Below are 24,539 nucleotides of genomic sequence, written 5' to 3'. Positions count from 1 at the left end.
CGAATTTTGTTCACTCCACATTATAACTAAAGGCTCTCCACCTTCACTGCTTCTGCTTTGCACCTTCTTTTGACTTAGGGATGTTTTTATGCTGTGTTATGCAGTTTGTACAAGCAGATGTATCAGCTCATCCAGGTTTTGGACTCAAATCCTGGCTCTGCGACACACTGGTGTGAGTGACCCTGTTCATCTGTTAAGAAGAAATCTATCTACTCCAAAGGGCAACTGTGTGGATTACATTGGAGGTAGATGCCTGGCAAAAAAGGCTACAACCCCTAGGTGAGGTGGTTCAAAGGCACCGCTTGTCGACTGCCATGTGATCCCAAGTACTACTATATGGCTCCACTGTTCACGGCTTCCTGCTTCTGAGTTTTTCCTCTAATCCTTCATTTCTTCATCTATCTCCACATTCTCAATTTCATATATTCTGGAATTTTCATTGTTTCCAGTATATTCATGTTGTTTTTTCTATGACATCACACAAATGGGCACATATTCTGTCCTTCTCAACTCTGGGCACAAGCCTCTTCTTACTTCCTCACCAGCAGGGCCAGCACAAGCATACAAATGGCTCCTGCCATTATCTGGCTCAAGTCTGCCAGATAATTCAACTAGTTCCATTCACTGGCCTGTTCCAAGCTGTCCTTTAAATTGATAAAAACCTCCTATCTACCTTCCTTTCATGGCATGTGTTTTGTATGTGTGTGAAGGAAAGTCTCTTAAATAAATTTTAGCTGATCTTTGCAAATCTTCAGAAAGAGTTGAGTAGAAAGTGCTAATCCTTACCATGGATTACCATACCCTTGTAGAAAATGAAGTCTTTCAGAAGTTGAACAATTTACTCACAGTTACGTGGGAATTAACAGCAAGATCTCCTCAAGCTGAGTCTTCCTAAATGGGAAAAACTCCAATGGGGTAATTATCGCTCCCAAAGATAGCACTTTATTAGCAAGTAGTTAAATAGCAAAGTAGCATTTCGGTAAGTAAAATGAGCTCCATTTTCCCACAGATGAAACACAAACAAGTTAGGAGACTTGCTGAGGTGACACAAAGCTGCAGAACTCAGGGGTGAAGCAAAACCCACAAAGGGTCCAGATGAAACAGCCCCATTAATTCATCCACTAATGACTACCAGCATTTACTTCCCTCTTCAAGTCATAAGAATTACCTGGAGAATGATGGCTTTCTGAAAGAACAGAAAAGTTGAAGCTGTTATTGTGTAGCTGTAACCCTATGACACTCACACAAACAGTTGTGTTTGCGTTACCATAGTAAGCACCTCCAATCTGCAGGAAACATCAGGGAGGAGACTGAGAAAGCCATAAAATTTGAGGCTTTTGCAAAACATGATGAACAAAGAGGTTGGCAAGATGCCCCTGGTGTCCTGCAATGCAGTCTTCTGGGTTGCCTCAGTACCCTGAAAAAACTGTACTGGCTTGTCATTATTAAAACTTTCCCTAATTTTTTCACCTGGGTCACGGAAGTTTGTTCCTCAGCTCTTTTCACAACCTCACGACCTGCAAACTGAAAGCACAAACCTGACCATGCTTAGCAATTTCCAATCAAACATTTTTTCAGTGTTATCAGCCTGAGTGGCTTATGTAATCCACGTGTGAAATTACGGTCTGCAAACAGGTTAACACAAAGAGCCCAGTGAAAATGATGTGGTGTTATTTGGGGTGGAGGAGTGTGTGTGGTGGATGAATTTGGGGTTCAATCTAACCTACTTAATCACTGTAAGCATCAAAACATCAGCACCAAAAATAACAATAACAACGACAGCTACCCGGTGTCTGCCTCGGAGGAACTCAAATTCATGATGACATTTCTCCATTAATCCTCACCTCCTTCCTCTCTGGGACGTACTTCAAATTATAATTAAGAAATGGGAGACTGAGAAAAACGCTGCAACCTTCCCCTGTTAGTGAGGTGCAGGGAGGGTCTGAACTGCTTGGTTCACGCTACCTGTTTTTTGCGGTACACGGGCCTCTCTCTGTTGTGGCCTCTCCCGTTGCGCAGCACAGGCTCCGGACGCGCAGGCTCAGCGGCCATGGCTCATGGGCCCAGCCGCTCCGCGGCACGTGGGACCGTCCCAGACCGGGGCACGAACCTGTGTCCCCTGCATCGGCAGGTAGACTCTCAACCACTGCGCCACCAGGGAAGCCCAACGCTACCTGTTTTTTAGATTTGTTTTATTGTTGTCTTTTAACATCCCCCCCATTAGTCAAACGCAAAATCTGAATAACAAAAGGAAGAAAATACTTCCCACCAACTTCCTACTCCTCCCGTTTTTAATATTCTAAACTCCTTTGCTCACTTTACTTTCTAGTGTTTACTTCCTGTCTAAATTCTAAAATGGAGAAGCCAGATACCTAGGGAATTCATAGAAAGGACACCTCCATTCTCTCATTAAATATTAACACCAAACCAGCAAAGGGAAAAAAGGGAAAGTAAATTGTGTAACAGCCTTTCATATGTGATTTTTTAAAATCAAGAACTCCCTGTAAGGGATTTTAACCCCTTCATAAGACACTAATTAAAACTCTCTGGACATGAAGGGGGGGTGTTCTTGATCCTACTAGTATATGATTTTGACTGGCACATGCTTTCCATGTCATTCCATCTGGAACAAAAAGTAGCATGAGATTAATATTCTCATTTTGAGACTTTTTACTTAAAGGTCCTTCCTCAATCATTACAACTCAAAGGGAACATAGACAGCTAAATATGATTTGAGCTTAACTATTAGTAAACAGAAAGCTTGAACACTGTGAGATCTTTTTTAAAAAAGGAGGTTATATTATATTTGGGCAGGTGAAATTCTTCCCCCAGAAGCAAGACCTGCTCTATCTACAAAGTATTAAAACACATCCAGATTTTGTTGTAGGTTTACAATTCATAAGTGAATATGGGTCTTGGAAAGTGAAAATTCCAAATGGTCTTAGAAATTGATCCAATTTCATCCACTGGATCAGTCAACACAGTAGTCATCTTCCTAGATCAAAGATAAGCCAGGGCTCTTTTGGGTCAAATTCCTGACAAATGAGAAATTTTGGTGAGTGCACAGGTTGGGAATGCTTCACTTAATGCACCTCTGTTTGGGTGTGGCTCAAAAGTCTGCAGCCACCTCTGAGAGCCAGTGGTGCTTCCCTAGTTGGGCAATAGGTCACCTAGGACAGGATGGCTGAAGAATCCTGTACAACAGGTATTGAGAGAAACAGGAAGAATTAGGTCCCAGGGCTGACTGACACCAATAGGCAACTATGAAAGCAGTCTACTGTATTATTATTTCCCAAGTGCATACCGGAGACCTGAGGTAGTTTCTGCCAGTGTTTGACCAGAATGGACAGACATAGCTGGGGCAGGAGATTATGACATGAAATGGGAGCTTGAATACACTCCTGGCTGAACTGGGGAAAGCAAGTGAATTTTCCCTCCTTACCTTTTGTTACCATATTTGTGTTGAAGCCCAAAAAGAGTCTAGTAAACACTGAACTAGCTAGCCTTCAGTTGAAAAGGAAAAAGCACAGAATCAGTCCCCAATTAACAATCAGTCCCCCAAACTTTCAAGAGAGGCAGGGCATTATCTTAAAGTCAAAAAGCAGCAGATGCCTAAAGCATATAGGGAATAAATAAAGGCTATAGGGGCTTTCTGGGCAATTTGCAGACTTGGTAATGACAGCTTTCTACTATCCTGCCACTTCTCAGACCATATCAGGTGCTTCCACAAACATTATCTCATTTAATAATCTCAACAACCCTGTACAATAGATACCATTACCCTGTTTTTACAGCGGAAACTGAGACTCGGGTGAGTTACATAAGGTCACACTGCTAATTAGTATCAGAACCGGCAGGAAAATTCAGGCTTGTCCAACCTTAATTAATTAATGAAGTAATTAATTTATTTGCTCTCCTTCTCTTCCCCTGTTCCTCCTTCCTCCCTCCCATTCTCCCTCCATTACCTCTTCAGTGGCTAAACTGGGAAGAGCCTATCTGTATGAAAGATCTCTTTGATGGAAGGTCTTACCCTTCTTATGAAGCATCTATTATGAGCACCTCTCAACTGGGCTTTTTTTCCTCTTATAAATGAAGAACTAATTTGATCCAATATTTTCAGTTTCCATTTCAAACGTATGGCCAAACTTAGTCTACATATCCTCTGGAGAGTCTCAGATCAACTTACAGTTGACAAACAGGTCTAACACACGGAATACGGGGCTAACATAGCTATATCTGACCATGTCTGTGTCTTATGCCCAGTGATAGTAAAAGTTCATACTTAAACAACAATTTCTTTAGTTAGAACTCCAATGGCCTGTGCCTAACTGGGTGAGCCTAGTTACTGACTGTTCTACTGCATGTGATGACTGCTCATGGTGACTGCCTCCTTCTGTATTTTTGCTCTTATGACTCAGTGCAATTTAAAATATCCCTGGGCTTAATACAAACAGTCTCAGAAGCCGATTTCCAAAGAACACTAATCCCCTTAAAATAGAAGCTTTCAAATGGCATTACTGTTCATCAACACCAGGAGTGTTTTCAGCCTGCCTAGCATGACACTGCTCTCTATACAGGCAGTAGCTGAGTAAAATTCCGGGCCAGATTCCCTAAGGGGAAAACTACAAAAGGAACCTGTAAAACTGTTGATGAATCGTTTTCCTAGTTCTCTCTTATTTTCAATGCATTTTGCCACAGCTGAACTTTTTCCTACTGTAGCTCAATACAGGATACCCACTTTGGGAACAGACTAATCCTCCAGCTTTTAGCAGCAAGTTAAATATATGTTAAACCATTTTACTGTGTGACCTGGCAAAAGTCATTTTCTCTCTCTGGGGCTCAGTGTACTCATCTGTAGAATGAGATTAAACTAGATATCTAAGGGCCCCTTCTATCTCTGAAGTACTAAAGTGAACCCTGTTGCCACTAACAAATCTGTAATAATGCTCTAATGGGATGAAGAGATTAGCTGGATAAGGAGAATCTGAAGTCAGCACAGATCCCATCACTAAAAAAAAAATGTCTAATTCTTGTCTCCTACCTTCCCAAATTCATGATCCCACTTATATCTAAGAGTCCAATACAAAGCTCAAAGACTAAGTACCTAGTTACTGTCCCAAGGTTGAGGTGGAGTTCAGATCCGAGCTCAGCTACAATGACTTCCTGGGCTAAGTGCATGTGGGTGCTGAAGAAACACTCTTCCGTCATGGCGCAATCACGTGGATGCTGAGAGGTTTCTGAATGCTTCTGATTATTCCAAAGTAGATGGTCTTGGGCAAAACTCTTTACCCTGGTGCTACTCACTGGGGTAGAGACCAATGGGAAGCACATTAAGTGAGTGACAGTGTTGAGAAGGGCCTCTGAAAAGGGGGAAATCAAGACGGGGGTGGAGGTTTACTTAAATAGGGGGTCCCCTATTACTTACCTACACCTGAGAAAACTAGTGTAGATACTAGCTTGAGAAAACTTTCTAGAACTTGTGCATTCACAGAATTTTACAGAATATGTTAAAACAGGGACAACTTTTAGGAAAATATACACTGTGACCTGGAAAAGGCCTAATACCTCTTGCTAATAAAGTCAATGCTTCTTAGAGCTAGACTATAGGTTAGTTTTTCAATCATACAGATGTCAGGTTTGAGTTTGGGAAAAAAACTTGTTCTGGTATGAAAAGAACACAGGCTTTGGAGTCAGATAAAACTGGGTTTGATTCCTGGCTTTACCACTTAGAGAGTAATCTTTGGCAAAACTTAAAAACCTCACTGGGCCTCAATTTCCTCATCTGTAAAATGGGGTAATACAATGCACCTGCAGGGACAATGTGAGGATTAGCAAATATACATGAAGCATCCAGCACTATGCACATCATAGAAGTTTAGTGAGAGAAGCTGCCAGAGGTAGAGTCCTCCTCCTCCTCATTTAATACTGTGCATGGCCTCCCTCCTGTCAACTCAGATATTAGTAAAATAAACTACAGCAGAGAAAATAAGCAGAAATGCATCTAGAGCAGCCATGTACGCGTTAACTGGTTTCTTGGTCACAGAAGAGTCCCTTAAGTCCATCCCTCCCTACTTCCTTCCTAGACAAAAAGCCAAGCCTGTAACAGAGTAGAAATAGAAATTAGCAAAGAGAGGCTGCTGCAGGCAGCTCACTAAGAGTGCGGAGAAGATGTGGAAAGGAGAAAGAACAAACTAAAAAGGCAGACGACAGAAGTTTAAAAAGCAAGCTGCCTAGGACCATTTATTGCAGAGGCATGTAAGCTGACACCCTCACTGAGCTGAGAGTATAGCTCTAAGAACACTACTGTTTGTTTGTTTTTTTTAACACTACTGTTTTAAGCTATTTCCAATCATGTTAGGCTCAATGTAACTACTCTGTTAAAAGAAGGTAGAGAAATTCTGCAAAAACACTTAAAATGTTAAAAGTTTTGGTGCTTAAAAGAATAAACTACAATCTGTGGGGAAAATCTCACTTATGTAGAACAGTTCAAAGACCAACAAAATTAGATAAATATATTTACCGTGTAAAGACATATGGAACGGAGGAGAAATCCCTTACTGGAAATACATGGAAATCTATACATGGAAATACTGGTGCGACGAAATAGTTGAGTAAAACAGTTGTGAGTTTTCCACTGCTTTTCTTGGGGAAAAAAAAGATTCAAGATTCTGTTTTAAGGAAAGACCATTTTCAAGCTGCAGTGATTTGACAGTCAGATTACACATCACATTATGTATCCCTCTCGCCCCCTCTGTTTTTGAAAATTCACAAGTTTCCTTTATTCTCTCTTCATTCCATAAAACAAGTCATTCACTTACTACCAAGAACCCAAAATGCGATGAAAGAAATGCACTTCTCCTTAACGTCATACGTGGCTTGGACATGATTCTTTTAATGAGGTAATAATGAGGACCTAAACTTCTGTCCTGTCTGTGAATTATTTTAAATGGATACAAAGGAGGCCTTGGGAGACTCGTTTTTCCTCCCTGATTTTCTCACGCTGGCCTACACCTGACTTGAAGACGTAACAAACGCTATATGAGTTTTAAGCTCTGGAAGAATTTAAAAACTGGAATGTTTTGCTATCTTTTCAAAATAAAGGGGTCAAAACAACTGACCGTGGAACGCCCAGGTCTCCATGTTCAGAGGGGTGTATTTTAATAGCAGCAGTAGCAGCTGCTACCTAACATCAATCAAGCACTTACTGGGCCAGGCACTGAGCTATGTGCTTTACATAAATTATTTCATTGAAATGGCACAATAATCTTATGAAGGACTATTATTATTTCTATGTTAGAGATGAGAAAATCAAGACTTAGAGAAGTTAAGAATCTTGCCCAGTTTTCAAGATTAGTAAGTGACAGAACTAGAATTTGAACCCGGGAGTTAGGTTTAATGTAGTACAAAGGACCAGGTGTTTTATTTTAAAGTCCATCTGAGTATTATTGCTCGCTGCTTTAGAAATTGTCTTCTGAGTATATTAAAGAATATACAACACAATGAAATAAGAATAGTCATATACTTGCTTTTAGAACTTCATTTCTCTCTCCCACACTTCTCTGTTCTTCTCCCTTAAGTCTTAAGTCAGAACCGAAGGACGGAAGTGAAGATAAGTGGTAGGACTGAGTGATTGATTAGCATTTTCTCCATCTGAAAACAGCTTGCTGAGGTAGCTCCTTTCAGAGCTAATTGATACACACGAACAATTTATTTCAGGCCCTGAAATTATCTCATAAAAGTAAACTTAAAAAAAAATCACTTTTATTATATATTTTTTTACAGGAGGTAAAAGGACCTTAAGAGACTGTCTGTTCAATCCTTGACATTATAGTAAAAGTACTGAGGATTCCCTGTAGATCGTAACTGGGACAAAACCACAATCCAGGCATTTCAGGGCCTAACCTGTGGCTGTTAACAGGCTGTGTGGCTCCTGTAATATTGGCCCTTAATCTGTATCAGTGAGGTGGCCTGGCTCTGGCTGACAAAGTTTGGATCTGAATGAGTACTCCACGTGGATATTATTTCTATCTGCACGTGATGGAAGCAAGGGGAAGGGACACACATTTGGAGAAAAGCTTAGAGTGGTCTAATGTGAATACAGTTTGTAATGTGAAACACAAAAAAGAGACCAGCTTCTACCTTTAGCAGATTATGACTCAAAGCACTTAGTCCTTTGCGAATTCTCTAACTACTGTAGAACGATTTCATGTTTAAGTCCACTCTCGTTCAAACATTTGCCAATTCATAAAAGTAACAGACAGGCTTATCTGGATTTATTTCCAGTCTAATCTTTCTATACCAATTGCCCAGATAAGTGTGTTTAAAGTCAAATATCTACAAGGTTCATTACATTTTGGCTGGGCTATATCTCTGATTTCTACAGAGTTCAGAGGGCTATAGATCTTTTAAATTCAATGTATTATAACTATAGGCTGCAATTGTTTGTGGTTCTGTGATTATAAATAAGTAGGTGGAATGCCTTAGAAAGCTTGGGTTTCATTTGAAATTTGAAGACTAGAGGGCTACAGTAATCATTAACCCCTGACTGAAACACTCCACTCGTGTGTGATCTTGGGAGTCATTTAACTGTGCTTGCCTCTCTTTTGCTCTCTATGATAAGAACTCATGCAAACATCACGTAACGTATCTAAAGTGCTGTGAATACTCCAGAGAAAGACACTGTACCAAGACCTTTTAAAGCTACTCCCCAGTATCCAAAGGGAGGGGAACCTAAACATAAATAATTGAGGATTTTAATTCCACGTAACTTACCTATATCGCTCCTCCTGTAAGGCCTGCATTATTAAGGAGTAGTCCCTCTGATAATGTTCCTTGAGGGTCTCAAAGGATTCCTCTAGTCTGGCCTGGGTCTCCCGGATCTCCTGGATCTCATGTAGTAGTGCATCAAATCCTGAGCTCTGCATGTCCAGGGTGTTTGTTTTGGAGCTGGATGCTCCTACAGCAATGCCTCCAGTGGTGCTGTTGGCTCCCACTGAGCCTGACGTGGCACTAGAACAATCTTCCTCACTACCATATTTGGGGCTGGACTGAAAGTTTGAAATTACTCCCAAAGCCTTTCCCGCATCATCCACTTGCCCTTCCTCTAAAGAGTCCTTCAGGTTAGGGATATTGTCTGCACTGCCAAACTTATTCCGAATTAGTGAAGCGATCTCTCTGGGCTTAGAGACCACGGCCCCTGCTGCTGAATGGGTTGCCTGGGAGAAGCTGGAGAGTCCACCTTTAACACTGTCCACTACACCTTCACTGAAGCCGGTCACCTTTGCTCCCACATCCTTCAGACCCTGGTGCATGTCCCTGAAGACGTCCTTTGGCTGCCGGGGGATCCCATTCTGCTCCACCTCTCGGAGCTTCCTATGGTAGTGCTCAAGCTTCTTTTGTAGTTGGAGGATGGTCTGGGCAGATTTCTGGTTCTTCTTCTCAAAAACCTGCTTGATACGGGCGGCCTGCTGCTTGTCCGCACTGTTGGCAAGCTTCAGATACTCGGCAACGTTGTCGTCCCGGGCTGTTTGTGCAATTTTGATTTGTTCTGTGAGCTTCAGGATCTTCTGCTGCAAGTGAGCAATAGCAGCCTTTGTGCGCTGAGGGTCTGGTGTTCCATCCACAGCGTCTGTGTGGAGGCTGCCATCAGTGCTGGAGGCCACCGCACTGGAAGTCTGGGGGAGGCTGCTTACTTCCAACCGCTCGATCTAGCATAAAAGCAAGAGGCGGATGTTAGAAGGAGCCCAAAAGGAGTAGCTCTCCAGAATCAATGGGCCCAAATGTATTGAAAATTTACTTACTCAGCACAGATAGCTGACCTAATTCCTCCTGCCCTGTACAAGCCCCATCTCCCTCTTGGATACTGTCCTCATACAAGTACCCTTTGCTTTAAGCATGAGTTCTATTTAAGTCTTTTGCTTTAAACAAAAAGACTTACACAAGACGTAAACTGGGGGTATTCTTACTTTGCTAGAGGATTTATTACAGTATTTCTTTAAATAATAAACCTCTCCTAGTGGGTTTAAAGCATGAATTAATTCACAAACATTCAACACACATATTTTTGTTTAGAAGCATATCTATGTACAACAAGGTACATCTGTATTTCAATTTAATTATATGAATATCACCTTAGTATTCAGACATCACTGTATTCCAATTCATGCTTTCAGATTACGGTCATCTGAAAATGTTGGCGAGAAAAGGTAATTTAAGTGGCTAGATATAAAAATCCAATTGTTATCACAGTGTCTTTTTATCAAATCATGTCAAGGTTGATGCAATCATTCTCTCTGTTCTATTAGGGGCACTTAATGGGTAGCTGCAGACAGGTGAAGGAGGGAATGGGAGGGTACTGCTGAAAGGGCAAGGATGAACGTGGTATGTTCTTGAGAGTTCAAATCCCAAATCACAAGTAAATGTGATAAACTTAGGCAAGATAACATAGACAGTCAGGGACACAGACAGTAAGAGGTTAGTAATTAACAAGTCAATGACGAAGTTCAGACCTTTTGAAGCTCAAATTTTGTGAGTTCTATCTAGCAAAAGATTTTTATTAGGCAAGGGACTCTAAAACACATACAATGACTATCCTCTGGTATGCATGAGTGATCATTCAAGGAAGTTGAAGAAAAAGACAAATCGTTCAGATTTGAAAACTTACACTATAATGCTTCAAAGCCATTAGCCAAAGCTAAGGGGAGGTCATGTTTCTCTAACTCAGGAGAAAGAAGTCCTTCAAGAAGGCGCCCCTGGGTGTGGCTTGTGGTAGTGAATTAGGGAAGGGCCCATGGAAAAAGGCTTTAGAAACTTACTCTCTATTGAGTAGTAACCGAAATAAATAATAAAATAACAATTGCAGGGAAACAAAAATTCCCAGTAGGAGTGACAGTGTACAAGTTTACCATCCCGGAGACTAAGGGCACACTCTTTTCCTTGGTTCCCATCCCTAATCTGTCACCAGTAAACAATCTGCCAGGAAGAACTATATGTAGGTTACTCTCATATTTTAAAAAGTTGAATTAATTCTATAATGACAGTAATAAAACAAATCTGAAATATTCATGAAATGCTGATAATTAACTTGTCAGTCTAGAGATGCATTCTCCTTTTTTCATCTTGGCTGTATCTCCTCAGTTTTACTGTCTGAGCACGGACTATGCTGATCTCTAAAACACATTTAGTTCGTTACTGGATTCAATATATTACTACTAATGTGAACAGAAACAATATTATTTTCCTTCTAGATGAACAAACGTAAAATACTGTACATTTAAATAAAAGCAAAAGAATAATTTAAAACTGAAATGAATAACAAAAATGACATTAGGCTCCACTAATAAAAAGAATATGCAGAATAGTTAGGGACTAGCACAGTAACTGTTTTGTGTCACTTCTCCATCTGTCCTGTTCATCTTTAGGTGCGTGCTAATAAGCAGTGAAAGGGCCAGAGGGAAGGCAGCAGAAGAGAGGATGAGCCAGAGTTCCAGATAAACCAAGTCGCCAAGACTTGCAAGAGAAGCTCCTGGAAACCCACTCTCTTCAGTTCCTTCGGTTCACTCTCTTAAGCTGTACAGAGTTCCCATTGTGTGATTTTCCTTCTGAATGGAATTTCAGATCCCATAACTATTGTATGTAATATGACCCTGATTGTGTACTTATGTTTAATAGCTCAAAATCTACCACGGTATAAAAGGAAAGCAATATGAAACGTCTCTGGGCTTCCCTGGTGGCACAGTGGTTGAGAGTCCGCCTGCCGATGCAGGGGACACGGGTTCGTGCCCCGGTCCGGGAAGATCCCACATGACGCGGAGCGGCTGGGCCCATGAGCCATGGCCGCTAAGCCTGCGCGTCCGGAGCCTGTGCTCCGCAATGGGAGAGGCCACAGCAGTGAGAGGCCCGCATACCGCAAAAAAAAAAAAAAAAAAAATATATGAAACGTCTCTAGATCTAAGACTACAAGCTTATGCATGGTCTAGTTTTCTTAGGTTCTTTCTTATTACTTGAATATCAACTGATATGCATTCTTGTTGTCTAAAGAAGTGTAGACATGGAAATCAAGTTTAACTGTTACTCTGGAAGGACAGAAATTGATCATACTGTTCAAAAGATGGCTTTGGGACTAGAATCAAGGTTTGTTGTTGTTTTCTAAATTATTATTTATTTATTTATCAAAAAATAGTTGATTTACAATGTTGTGTTAATTTCTGCTGTACAGCAAAATGATTCAGTTACACATATATAATACATTCTTTTTTTTATTATATTTTTTTCCATTATGGTCTATCACAGAATACTGAATATAGTTCCCTGTGTCATACAGTAGGACCTTGTTGTTAGAATCAAGGTTTGATTACATCTCTAAAATTGAAAAAACCTGAATAAAGTTTCAATATAATTATATACAAATCATCAGTTTAGATGTGTCTTTATTTCCCTGCACAGTAACTACAGAAATAAACCAGACTGTCTTTATTCCAACTCTGTCCTACCTGGCTGTTCGGAGCCCCACTATGTCCTTCCAGTGTGTGACTCCCACTTAGAATCATCAATATGGCTGCAAGAGCACAGCTGACAGAATCCACTGTCCTCGGCCTTGAGAAAGAAAGCTAACCCACAGCTTCAGCAGGAGGGTAGTTTACACTTGAAACCATGAATCACTGGATTACTCAGTAACTCCTCCCAATCCTGGCAGGCACTGTTCTTAAAAAGGAAGGCGAGAGAGAGCAGGAAATCAGGAGAGGAGAGGAGAGGAGGGGAAGGGAGGGGAGAGAAAGAGGAGGAAAGAGAAAGATATATTGAACTACAGAATTATAGGACAGGGGTTGTGCATACTCTCTCGGTATCTTTTGAATTATGAACCAAGTCCTTGGTGGCCTGAATACTTAGCACTGGAAGGGCCTGACTTAGCTTTGAGTTGTGAACGTACCAAGTGAAAAGTTCTCTTTTCCAATAGTCTTTGCTAGCATACTAGGCTATCCACATAAAACAACATAAAATTAGATTCCTACTTCACTCCAGACAAACAACTATTGCAAATTTGAAATGTATAATTGCAAATGTGAAAAGCAAATTTAAAACCTTTTAGAAGGCAGTACTGGAAAATAGGAAAGGGTTTTCTTATACAGGAAAAGGCATAGATCAGAAAAACAAGACTATTAAGTCTGGCTACATTTAGTGTAGCAGTGAAGCATGGATTCTGGCATAAACTGCTTGGGTTGGAAACTGGCTTTGCTACTTACTAGCCATGTGACATTGGGCAAGTTATTTAACCTCTGTCTATATCCATTTCATCAACTGTAAAATATGGATAATACTAATGCCCATTTTCAGAAGACTGTTGTGAGGAGGAAGTGAATCAATGAACATAAAAACTCTCAAAACAGTACCAGGCACAGTGTAAGCTGTTAGTACTGGCTATTATTTTTGTACCATGTAAGCGGTTCTTTTTGAAAAATTCAAATATTAAAAGATTCCAGAATATACTTCCTTCCAAGATCTTTCACATTTCAGGCATAAACTAGGGGATACGAAGAGCCTGAACCAAAGGAATAATGTAATTCAACATTACATAAAGTAACAATAGTCATCTTTCTTGACAGTTGGTCTTGTGGCTAAGCAGCTGGTTGCCTAATCTTCCAGTTCTCACAATAACCCTACAAAGTAGACACTGTTATCACTAATTTACAAGTGAACTGACTGTGAGGTGCCTCCTACTACCTTATCACTTGGCAATTTGACAACAGCAGCAGCAATATCACCTTCACAACAGGGTTTCCTATGACCATACCCCCTGAAGGGCTTTCAAATCTAATCATACCCACTAAATAGCAAGCAGCAGCCCACTTATTGCTGAGGTTAGAATTAATTTGTATAGAAAAAGCTAGGACCAAAAGTCAGTCAGTTAAACATATTTTGACTACTTATTGTAAGTTAGGCAATATGCTACAAGGCTAGAGATATGGTCAGAAGCCACAATTAATATCTAACTGTTGCTATAACAAGCAGACTATACTGCTTTGTTTGTACTTTGTCTCTTACTATTGAGAATTCATTGTTGAAATTATCTATTCACTGATCTGAATTAACTGACCAGAAAACAGCCCAAGAGAAAATTTTCAACAGCTATACCTCAAAACACTGATTAATCAAGGACAGAACTGGAGCCATCTATGGCAGAGTTTTGATAAAGCTTTATAATGGCTTTCAATTTTCATTTGCAAATATATTAAAGATCTGTCGACTTTCTCTAAGTGGATTAAAGTGTTAGAACACGGCAGGACCCAGCTCTGAGAACAGTCATATATAAAGGCAACACGGTGGAAAGGGCAATTTCAAGAGTAAAAGGACCTGGGTTCAAACCTGACTCTGTCACCTCACAGCTGTGTGTCTCTGGGCCATCTACTAGTTCTCTTTGAACCTAAATTTTCTCTTCCATACAATGGGGCTATCATTTTCTCATGAGATTATTTGAAAAGATGTTAAATGTGTGTTATGCCTGCCAAGCGAGGTAAGCATTCAAGAAGTTACCTTTTTCTATTCCTTACCTGGTTCATTACTCAAAATCCAAGATATGTATATTTGTAGCTAAAAAAGATTCAGAAATCCCTGACTTGACATTGCTATCTTCAATAAAAGCCACAGTCCCATTCTGCTTACTTAGTATGATGAAGTCATCTTATCTATGCTTTATAGAGTATTGTCTCTCTCAGGCAACCTCATACTCTGCACATTAAATAATCCGTATCTTTTCTGAGAAAATGAAGAAGGAATTTTACGATAAAAGAAGAAGGGGGTAGAGAGTGAGGAAGTCTTTGTAGTTAATCTGAAAACAAATACAAGCTTGACTATCTTGGTTTTTTTGAAAGGGTATCTTTTCCAAAGCCAATTTCACAGAATGGGTTGTGCCGTCGCCTGTGCAAGTTGACGCTGGGGCACCTGCAGACCACTGTTCTGCCAAATATTTTCTCAGAGATACAGTAGCCATGTTTCGAATCAAAATTGGAGTGTATGGTTCAATTCAAGTACACTTAGTGGGGGCAATAAGATAGAATATTTGATTTGGGGGAGGCCACTCCCCAAATCCAATACAAATGGTAATCCCTAGAGATTCTTAATCTTGGCCCTAAGAACCACAAGGAATCTACCTTCTAATCGATAATAAACATGAACAGGCTCTGGTTGGTCTTATAAGCTTTTCTTCTTCTGCCAGGCGGATTGTGTTGAGAACATAAAACACAAGAAAGAGTCCTGCCTTAGGTGTTACACAGCTCTGGATCTGAATTTTGCATCATCTCCTTCAGGCTTGCCTTTCCACCTCCCCCATGTCTCATCCCTAACAAAAATAAAAGAAACCCCACAGTCTATCAGCACTTTGTGAAGGAAGTATATCTTAATCATGACAATGTTTTTTCACCTATCTTCACAGTCTCACTGTAGAAACAAATGCCCTTCCCTCCTCACAGTCAGCACAACTCTGTTGAGCAAATTTCTCCTGTGCGATTCTGACCGAAGTTGAATTTGCCATGCTGTGAAATGGAGAGTAGATCTCAAGTGGGTGTAAAAGAAAATAAAAATAGACTAAATTCCACTATCCCACAGCAAGCAAGCCTTTTCTCTAAGCATTCCATATTCTGCTTTGGACCTAAAACCAAGATTCATGTCATAGTCTAAAAAACAGGCCTTTTCAGTTGTCATAAAATTTTTTCTTAATTTGATAAATAATTCTTATACAGACCGAAGAGTTTCCTATAAGTTCTAGGAATCACCTTTGCACTTTTTTACACAGAACTTTAGTACATGAAACAACCCTAGGTTCCGTGGAGATGTGTCTGGATCACCACAAAGGGGAATAGTGAAGCCAAGTGAGCAGGACTCCTGGAACCCTGATTACCTCTTCTTTCATTTATTTTATATGGGTATCCTGGGAAATTTTTGCTTAGAAAAAGAAAAGGAAACAATGTTTTATTGTTTATTTTTAAAAAGTTTGACAGGGATGCAAGCATGGTTCAACATCTGCAAATTAATCAATGTGATAGACCACTCTAACAAAATGAAGGATAAAAATCATGTGATAATCTCAATAGATGCAGAAAAAGCATTTGACAAGATCCAACACTCATTTTTGATAAAAAATTCTCAATAAAATGGGTATAAAAGGAGGATATGTCAATGTAATAAAGATCATATATGACAAACCCACAGCTAACATCATACTCGATGATGAAAAATAGAAAGCTATCTCTCTAAGATCAGGAACAACACAAAGATGCCTACTCTCACTATTCTTATTCAACATGACATTGGAAATCCTAGCCAGACAATTAGATAAGAAAAAGAAATAGAAGGTATCCAAATTGGAAAGGAAAAAGTAAAACCATCACTACTTGCACATGATATGATTTTAAACACAGAAAATCCTAAAGATTCCAAAAAAGTACTAGAAATAATAAACGAATACAGTAAATTTGCAGGGTACAAAATCAGTATTGAAAGATCTGCTGCATTTCTATGCACTAATAATGAACTAGCAGAAAGAGAAAATAAGAAAACAATCCTATTTTCAATCACAACAAAAAGAATAAAATACCTAGGAATAAATTTAACCAAGGAGGTTAAAGACCTGTACACTGAAAACTATAAGACGTTGTTTAAAGAAATTGAAGAAAACACAAAGAAATGGAAAGATATTCCACTCATGAACTGAAAGAATTAACATTGTTAAAATGTCCATACCACGTAAAGCAATCTACAGATTCAGTGCAATCCCTACCAAAATCTCAATGACATTTTTCATAGAAATAGAACAAAAAATCCTAAAATTTGTACAGAACCACAAAACACCCTGAACAGCCAAAGCAATCCTGAGAAAAAAGAACAAAGCTGGACATATCACACTCCCTGACTGCAAATTATACTACAAAGCTTTAACAATAAAAACAACATGGTACTGGTAGAAAAACAAACATACAGATCAACAGGACAGAATTGAGAGCCCAGAAATTAACCCACAATTAATTTATGACAAAGGAGCAAACAACATACACTGGAGAAAGGACAGTCTGTTCAATAAATGGTATTGGAAAAACTGGACAGCCACATGCAAAAGAATGAAACTAGACCACTATCTTACACCATACACAAAAAATTAACTCAAAATGGTTTAAAGATTTGAAAGTAAGACCTGAAACCATAAAAATCCTAGAAGAAAACATAGGCCTTATAGTCTAACATGGGTCTTGCAATATCTTTCTCAGTATGTCTCCTCAGGGAAGGGAAACAAAAGCAAACATAAACAAATAGCACTGCATCAAACTAAAAAGCTTCTGCACACCAAAGGAAATCATCAACAAAACAAAAGACAACCTACTGAATGGGAGAAAACGTTTGTAAATGATATGACCGATAAGGGGTTAATATCTAAAATATATAAAGAACTCATACAACTCTACAATAACAACAACAAAATACAAACAATCTGATTAAAAAATGGGCAGAGTGGGACTTCCCAGGTGGCGCAGTGGTTAAGAATCCACCTGCCAATGCAAGGGACACGGGTTCCATCCCTGCCTGGTTCAGTAAGAGCCCACATGCTACGCAGCATCTAAGCCCGTGTGCCACAATTACTGAGCCTGCACTCTAGAGCCTGCGAGCCACAACTACTGAGCTGCATGCTGCAACTACTGAAGCCCACGTGCCTAGAGCCCATGCTCCACAACAAAAGAAGCCACCGCAATGAGAAGCCTGCGCACCGCAACAAAGAGTAGCCCCCGCTTGATGCAACTAGAGAAAGGCCGCACGCAGCAGCGAAGACCCAACGCAACCAAAAATAAATAAAAATTAAAAAAAAAAGTTACTTCACACCCATTAGAATGGCTATTATCAAAAAGAAGCCAGGGCTTCCCTGGTGGCGCAGTGGTTGAGAGTCCGCCTGCCAATGTAGGGGATACGGGTTCGTGCCCCAGTCCGGGAAGATCCCACATGCCGTGGAGCGGCTAGGCCCGTGAGCCATGGCCGCTGAGCCTGCGCGTCCGGAGCCTGTGCTCCGCAACAGGAGAGGCCACAGCAGTGAGAGGCCCACGTACCACAAAAAAAAAAAAAAGAAGAGAAATAACAAGTGTTGGTGAACAGAGAATAGGAAATCCTTGTACACTGTTGATGGGAATGTAAATTGGTGCAGCCACTATGGAAAACAGTGGAGATTCCTCAAAACATCAAGAACAGAACTACCATATGATCCAACTATTCTACTTCTGGGTATTTACCAGAATAATAGGAAACACTAATTTGGAAAGAGCACCCCTATAATCATCACAGCATTATTTATAAGCCAAGATACGGAAACAACTTAAGTGTCCATTAACTGACGAATGGATAAAGAAGATGTGGGGTGTGTGTGTGTGTGTATGTGTGGTGTGTGTATACACATACATATACATACACACAATGGAACACATACATATACATACACATATACACAATGGAATACCACTCAGCCATATAAAAAGATGAAATCTTAACATCTGTGACAACATGGATGGACCTTGAGGGTATTATGCTAAGTAAGTCAGATGGAGAAAATTTCACTCATATGTGGAATAAAAAACAAAATAAAACAAATAAATGAACAAACAGAACAAAAACAAAACACGTAGATATAGAGATTAGATTGGCGGTTACCAGAGAGGAAGGAGGGTTGGGGGAGGGCAAAATGGGTAAAGGGGGTCAACTGTATGGTGCCAGATGGAAACTAAACCTTTGGTGGTGCACATGAAGTAGTGTATACAGAAGTTGAAATACAATGTTGTACACATGAAACTTATGTCAAGTTACAGACCAATGTTACAGCAATTAAAAATACACACACACAAAATCACACTCAAAAAAAGTTTGAAAAATCATTGATACACAAGTAATACTCATGACAAGAATCCTGGTCACTTGTGAATTTGGCACTACAGTCTAGTTTGTCTCAAACTTCCCTTTTCAATTGAGAACCACTTAAGGCCCCACTCTCTTTTCTACCACCAGCACTTTTCAGGTCCATCTTCATCAAAAACAAAGTTTTAAAATCACTTCATGGGTGACGTGCACTGAAATGTGAATTCTGGTGGGGTTTACTCTCTAGCTTTGTAGCTGAAGATCCTACCATGTGCAAAATTTTGACAAAAAAACTATATCATGGATCACTTGGAAATAATGGAAACTTTAAATCTATATATGCTAAGGGTCAAAACTATAATTTGGTTCTTCTGACATGGCACACTGTTTCACACTTCCAGGCTTCTGCCCACAAGGCTCCCTCGGCCAGTCCAGGGCATATTCTCCTTTCCTTTTCTGGCTGAAGGAAACCCAGTTCAGGCATAACCTCCTTCAGGAAATCTTTCCTGACAACCTCCCTCTCCCAGCTGGATTAATGGCTCCTCCTTTATATTCTTTTACCTATGTTTCTGTATCACTTGTCCCTATCACATTATGCTGAAATGACTGCTTGAGTGTGTTGCCTCCACTGACAGTTCCTGAGGGCGGGGGTCACATCACATTCATCTTTGTGCCCCAAGAAGGTACCACAATGCCTTGGACAAAGAAGATATCAAGTAAATGTTCAATATAAATGCTCATCAGCATCTCCTTAAAATGATTCTTTTAGATCTCATATGCCATGCAGTGACTGAGCCTATGTTACTCTGAATGGAAAAAAGGTCAGAATTTTTGTAAGAAAAATAGCTTCCAACAGATGATATTCATCCCTCCAAGGCTGCTGAGGAAAAACTGCTGACTGAGTTGAATATGAGTTTAGATTATTAACATCCTAAATGGCCAACCTGTTCCAACCCCACTGCAAAATATCCATTATGGAATCTAGGGCTGTTGCTCTGAATTGCTTTGTCACAGGAGGACTGATTTCCTGGCTTACGTGAAATACATCATTGAGGATTTGCACTGCCAGATGTACTTCAGGCCCGATGTTTGGATTTAATAGGTTCATGTGAGACTGGGAGGGAGGGAGGAAAAGGGAGGAAAAGGAAGGAAGAAAGGAAGGAAGGGAGGGAGGGAGGGAGGGAAGAGAAAGAAAGAAAGAGAGAAAGAAAGAAAGAAAGAATGAAAGAAAGTTAGTCCATAAGGAGCCTACCAAATCACAGTATCGATGGTGTAAGTATAAAATTATATTCTGCTTTGTTATGGTTAGGAGTTTTTTTTATAAGCACAGATTCTTTGAGCTAGAAAGGAACCAAACAGGTCATCCAGTGAGCCATGGCCGCTGAGCCTGCGCATCCGGAGCCTGTGCTCCGCAATGGGAGAGGCCACAACAGTGAGAGGCCCGCGTACCGCAAAACAAAACAAAACAAAACAAAACAAAAAAACTCATATAAAACCCATGTGTGGATAAGCCAATTTGTAAAACTGCCACCAATGAGTTCCCCTTTACAGGTTAATTCCCTGCAAATACTTTTATGACACAGTCTAATTAAGACAAAAGATTTCTAAGCCTCAGCTTAATCCTATTTATTTCAAGCAATTCTGATAAAACAAATTCTAAAAAGCAATGAAAGAATTTGGAAAGCTCCATGGGTTTGTGATAATCTGGCTGTCTCTGAACTGGCTACTGTTAGGCTTGTTAGCTTGTGAAGAGTAAAGGCTCTAAGCAGGGGCTGTCCAAACTGTATACCCCCAATTCCATTTTATGGCTTAATTACTCTTCTTTCTCTTAAAATGGTCTTAAATATCATTTATTTGCTAACGGCTTCCAAATGCATACCGCAGCCCATACTTCCCTTAACTCTAGACTCATATATCCAACTACCTACTCAATATCTCTACTTGGATGTCTAACAATCATTTCAAATTTACTATGTACAAAACTGTGGGGCTTCCCTGGTGGCGCAGTGGTTGAGAGTCCGCCTGCTCATACAGGGGACGCGGGTTCGTGCCCCGGTCCGGGAGGATCCCACGTGCCGCGGAGCGGCTGGGCCCGTGGGCCATGGCTTCTAAGCCTGTGCGTCCGGAGCCTGTGCTCCGCAAAGGGAGAGGCCACAACAGTGAGAGGCCCGCGTACTGCAAAAAACAAAACAAAACAAAACAAAACAAAACTGAGTTCCTGACATCCCACAAACCTGCTTCCCCTGCAGTCTTTCCCATCTCAGATAATGGCTACTTCACTGATCCACGGGATCAGATCCAAAGCCTTAGTGTCATCTTCGACTCCTCTTTCTTTCTCATACCTTACCCAGTTAACATTAATAAAGACAGATGCTAATACATATAGTATAGTACTTACTGTGTGCCAGGCACTGTTCTAAGTTCTTTTTCAGTTTAGTAAATTGTTCAGTTCTCACAATGACACTGCAAGATGACTATTATTATTATCTCTATTTTATAGCTAAGAAAACCAAAGCATAGAGAATTTAAGTTGTCCGAGATCACAAAGTAAAGAAGTGGCAAAGCCAATGTTCGTACCCAGATAGTCTGGCTACAGAGTCTGCGTTGTTACCCCCTATGCACACTACACTGCCCCAGCAAAATGTTTTGGGCTCTACTTGCTAAAGAGATGCAGAATCTGACTACTTCTCACTATATCTCAACTGCTGCCACCCTGGTGTAAAACACTATCAGCTCTTGCCTGGACTACTGCAATGGTTTCCTACACTATTATTGCAATGATATTTTAATAATCAATTATATGAAGAGCAGCCAGAGTGGCCCTTTAAAAATGTAAGTCAAATCACAACAGTCTTTTACATCTAAAACTTTCCAGTGGCTCCATAACTCAGTCAGAGTAAAAGCCAAAGTCCTTACAATGGCCTAAATGACTATGATCTGGCACCTGCCCCACATCCATAATCTCTCTGACTCCACCTCCTACTACTTACTCATCCCTTCACTCCACTGCCACCAGCTACAAAGGCTTCCTTGCTACTCCTAGAATGTGCCAGGCATGCACCATTTCAGTGCTTTTTCACTTCATGTTCCTTCTGTCTGGAACGCCCCTCCCCAGACACCTGCATGGCTTACTCTATCTACCTCTTTTAAGTCTCTGCTCCAATGTCACCTTAGTAGTGAGGTCTTCCCTGACACTGTATTTAAAATTACAGCCTCTGCTTCCATTATGAACTCCCTATTCTAGCTTCTAGACTTCTTTTCTCTCCATAGAACTTTTTACCTCATGACATATATTTTGATATATATCAACAAAAACTAGAATGTAAAGTCCACGAAGGTAGTGATTTTTGTGTGTTGTCCACTTCTGTTTCTCTAACACCTAAAACTGTGCATATAGCACTTAATAGCTGCTTAAATGTTTCCCGAATGAATGAAATTATTTCCTATTCACTTATCTATTCAGAAACTATTTTGGGTACTGGCTGTTTACAATTCTCTTTCATTACAACCTAAAGTGTTTTTGTTTATTGTAATACCAAGAGGTCTTAACAAGGTTATTTATAACTTTATCTGCATTATAATAGGATCCTATTAAATCAAAGACTGACTTCTAATGCTCCTTGAAATATCTTACCGTCATACATTAAGAATATTTGGCTCACTATGGAAAATCATGTGGAGGTTCCTCAAAAAACTAAAAATAGAGTTGCCATATGATCCAGCAATCTCACTCCTGGGCATATATCCAGACAAAACTATAATTCAAAAAGACACATGCACCCCAACATTCATTGCAGCACTATTTACAATAGGCAAGACATGGAAACAACCTAGACATCCATCAACAGATGAATGGATAGGAAGATGTGGTACATATATATAATGGAATACTACTCAGCCACAAAAAGAATGAAATAATGCCATTTGCAGCAACATGGATGGACCTAGAGATTATCATACTAAGTGAATTAAGTCAGAAAGAGAAAGATAAATAGTGTATGATATCACTTATATGTGGAATCTAAAATATGACAGAATTGAACCCAGCTACGAAACAGAAACAGACTCACGAATATAGAGAATAGACTTGTGGTTGCCAAGGGGCAGGGAGTTGGGGGAGCGATGGAGTGGGAGGTTGGGATTAGCAGATGTAAGTTATTATATATAGAATGGATAAACAACAAGGTCCTACTGTGTAGCACACGGAACTATATTCAACATCCTATGATAAACCGTAATGGAAAAGAATAATAAAAAAATGTATATATATGTATAACTAAATCACTTTGCTGTACAGCAGACATTAACACAACACTGTGAGTCAATTATACTTTAATAAAAAAATTTTTTTAAATATTTGGCTCAGACATCAGACATTTTTCAATTCGAAAGGCTTATGAATTAAATGCCCAACATTATTACTTTCCTATGTGAACTATTTGAACATTTCTAGGATTATCTCACTAGGTTTATTCCTCAGATAGGTATCTTCTGAGGCTATGAAAGCTCAAGGTTCAATCCGCCTTATACGTAAATCTGATGATGATGGTGATAGTCTTAAATGTACTAGTAACTGAATGTTTACTATGTACCTGGTGTTGCTGTAAGTGCTTTGCTTATATTTACCTAGTTAACCCTCAAAACAACCTTAGGAAATATATGCTATTATAATCCCTAATTTTACAGCTGAGGAAACTGAACTAGGAGAAGTAAAGTAACAAGGTCACACAACGGTAAGCAGCAGGGCCAGGACTTAAATCCCATAGGTTTTGGCTTCAGAGCCCTTGTCCTTAACTATTTCCCTATAATGCTTTTTGTAACAGCCACGATTACCACCAGTTGGATCAACATAAAAAGGAGGCATTGATGATTTCTACAAAGTCAGACTCCAGATGGGAATCCCATATTTAGGATTACAACCCCCTTCCTAAAGTCTATTAAATATATATATTATATATATGGAGCATGAAGTGAGGTACTACTAGAGCTATCCAGATAGTAGTAGTATGGCACTGTCCCAAAGCAGCTAACATAAAGGGAAGTACAGGCAAAAAGTAATTTAACATTTCTATGATCTTTAAAAACTGATGACTCTCAAGATATTAGATAGTTTACACAGCAGGTATTCAAACTTTATATGTGTATCTGCTTTATTCTACTGTACAAAAAAGCAGCTATGTTCTCAAAATTAAGTACAAATTCTAAGAAAGGTAAGAGCCTAGAGTATCACTTGTCAAAGATTTTATATATTTTTTAATGAACAGAATTGATCTGAGAAGAGTTTATCAAGAGTGCAATAATGATCTGTCCCTCTTTTTAAATAAATTTATCTTAAAATAATTTTTATTTAGTTGCAAGTAATCAAATCATGGGAGAACTACAGTCATTCCTTTGTGATATAATGTTTAGAGCTGCTTAGATTCTTCTCATTCAAGATCTGTAACGACAATGGATGATATATAAACCAACGTTCTCAAATAGAACATAAGGGATACAATCTAGTTCATATTTCCAAGTTATAATGGGACAACTACGCTAAAAGAAAGGTCTAAATTGAACACATCTATATAAAAAAAGCATAAATATGTGACTGGTATAAATTTCAGAGGGTAGTCCAATTGTCTCTCAGGTTTTTAAATGGAGGTATCTATAACTCCTAA

At 39.7% G+C, this 24,539-nt stretch overlaps 1 protein-coding gene across 6 annotated transcripts in view; it reads right to left on the bottom strand.

Annotated features, from left to right (window-relative positions):
• The window catches only part of TMCC1 (transmembrane and coiled-coil domain family 1), a 219,614-nt gene that overhangs the window by 12,994 nt on the left and 182,081 nt on the right, over positions 1-24,539 (bottom strand). For 5 of the 6 annotated variants that reach the window (XR_009542688.1, XM_060161081.1, XM_060161085.1 and 2 more), the window contains exons 4-5: positions 8,773-9,707; positions 1,169-1,186 (exon numbers count right to left, since the gene is read on the bottom strand). Coding sequence is in view for 5 of the 6 variants with exons in the window: in XM_060161081.1 (XP_060017064.1) it covers positions 1,169-1,186; positions 8,773-9,707 (953 nt within the window). In the remaining variant the exon portion in view is untranslated. The remainder of the gene's footprint in view (positions 1-1,168; positions 1,187-8,772; positions 9,708-24,539) is intronic. The other variant, XM_060161084.1, reaches the window with a different exon arrangement.

Source organism: Lagenorhynchus albirostris, chromosome 10, assembly GCF_949774975.1.
Source record: "Lagenorhynchus albirostris chromosome 10, mLagAlb1.1, whole genome shotgun sequence".
In the NCBI taxonomy this organism is placed as follows: domain Eukaryota; kingdom Metazoa; phylum Chordata; class Mammalia; order Artiodactyla; family Delphinidae; genus Lagenorhynchus; species Lagenorhynchus albirostris.
This window is presented reverse-complemented; position numbering and strand designations above follow the sequence as displayed.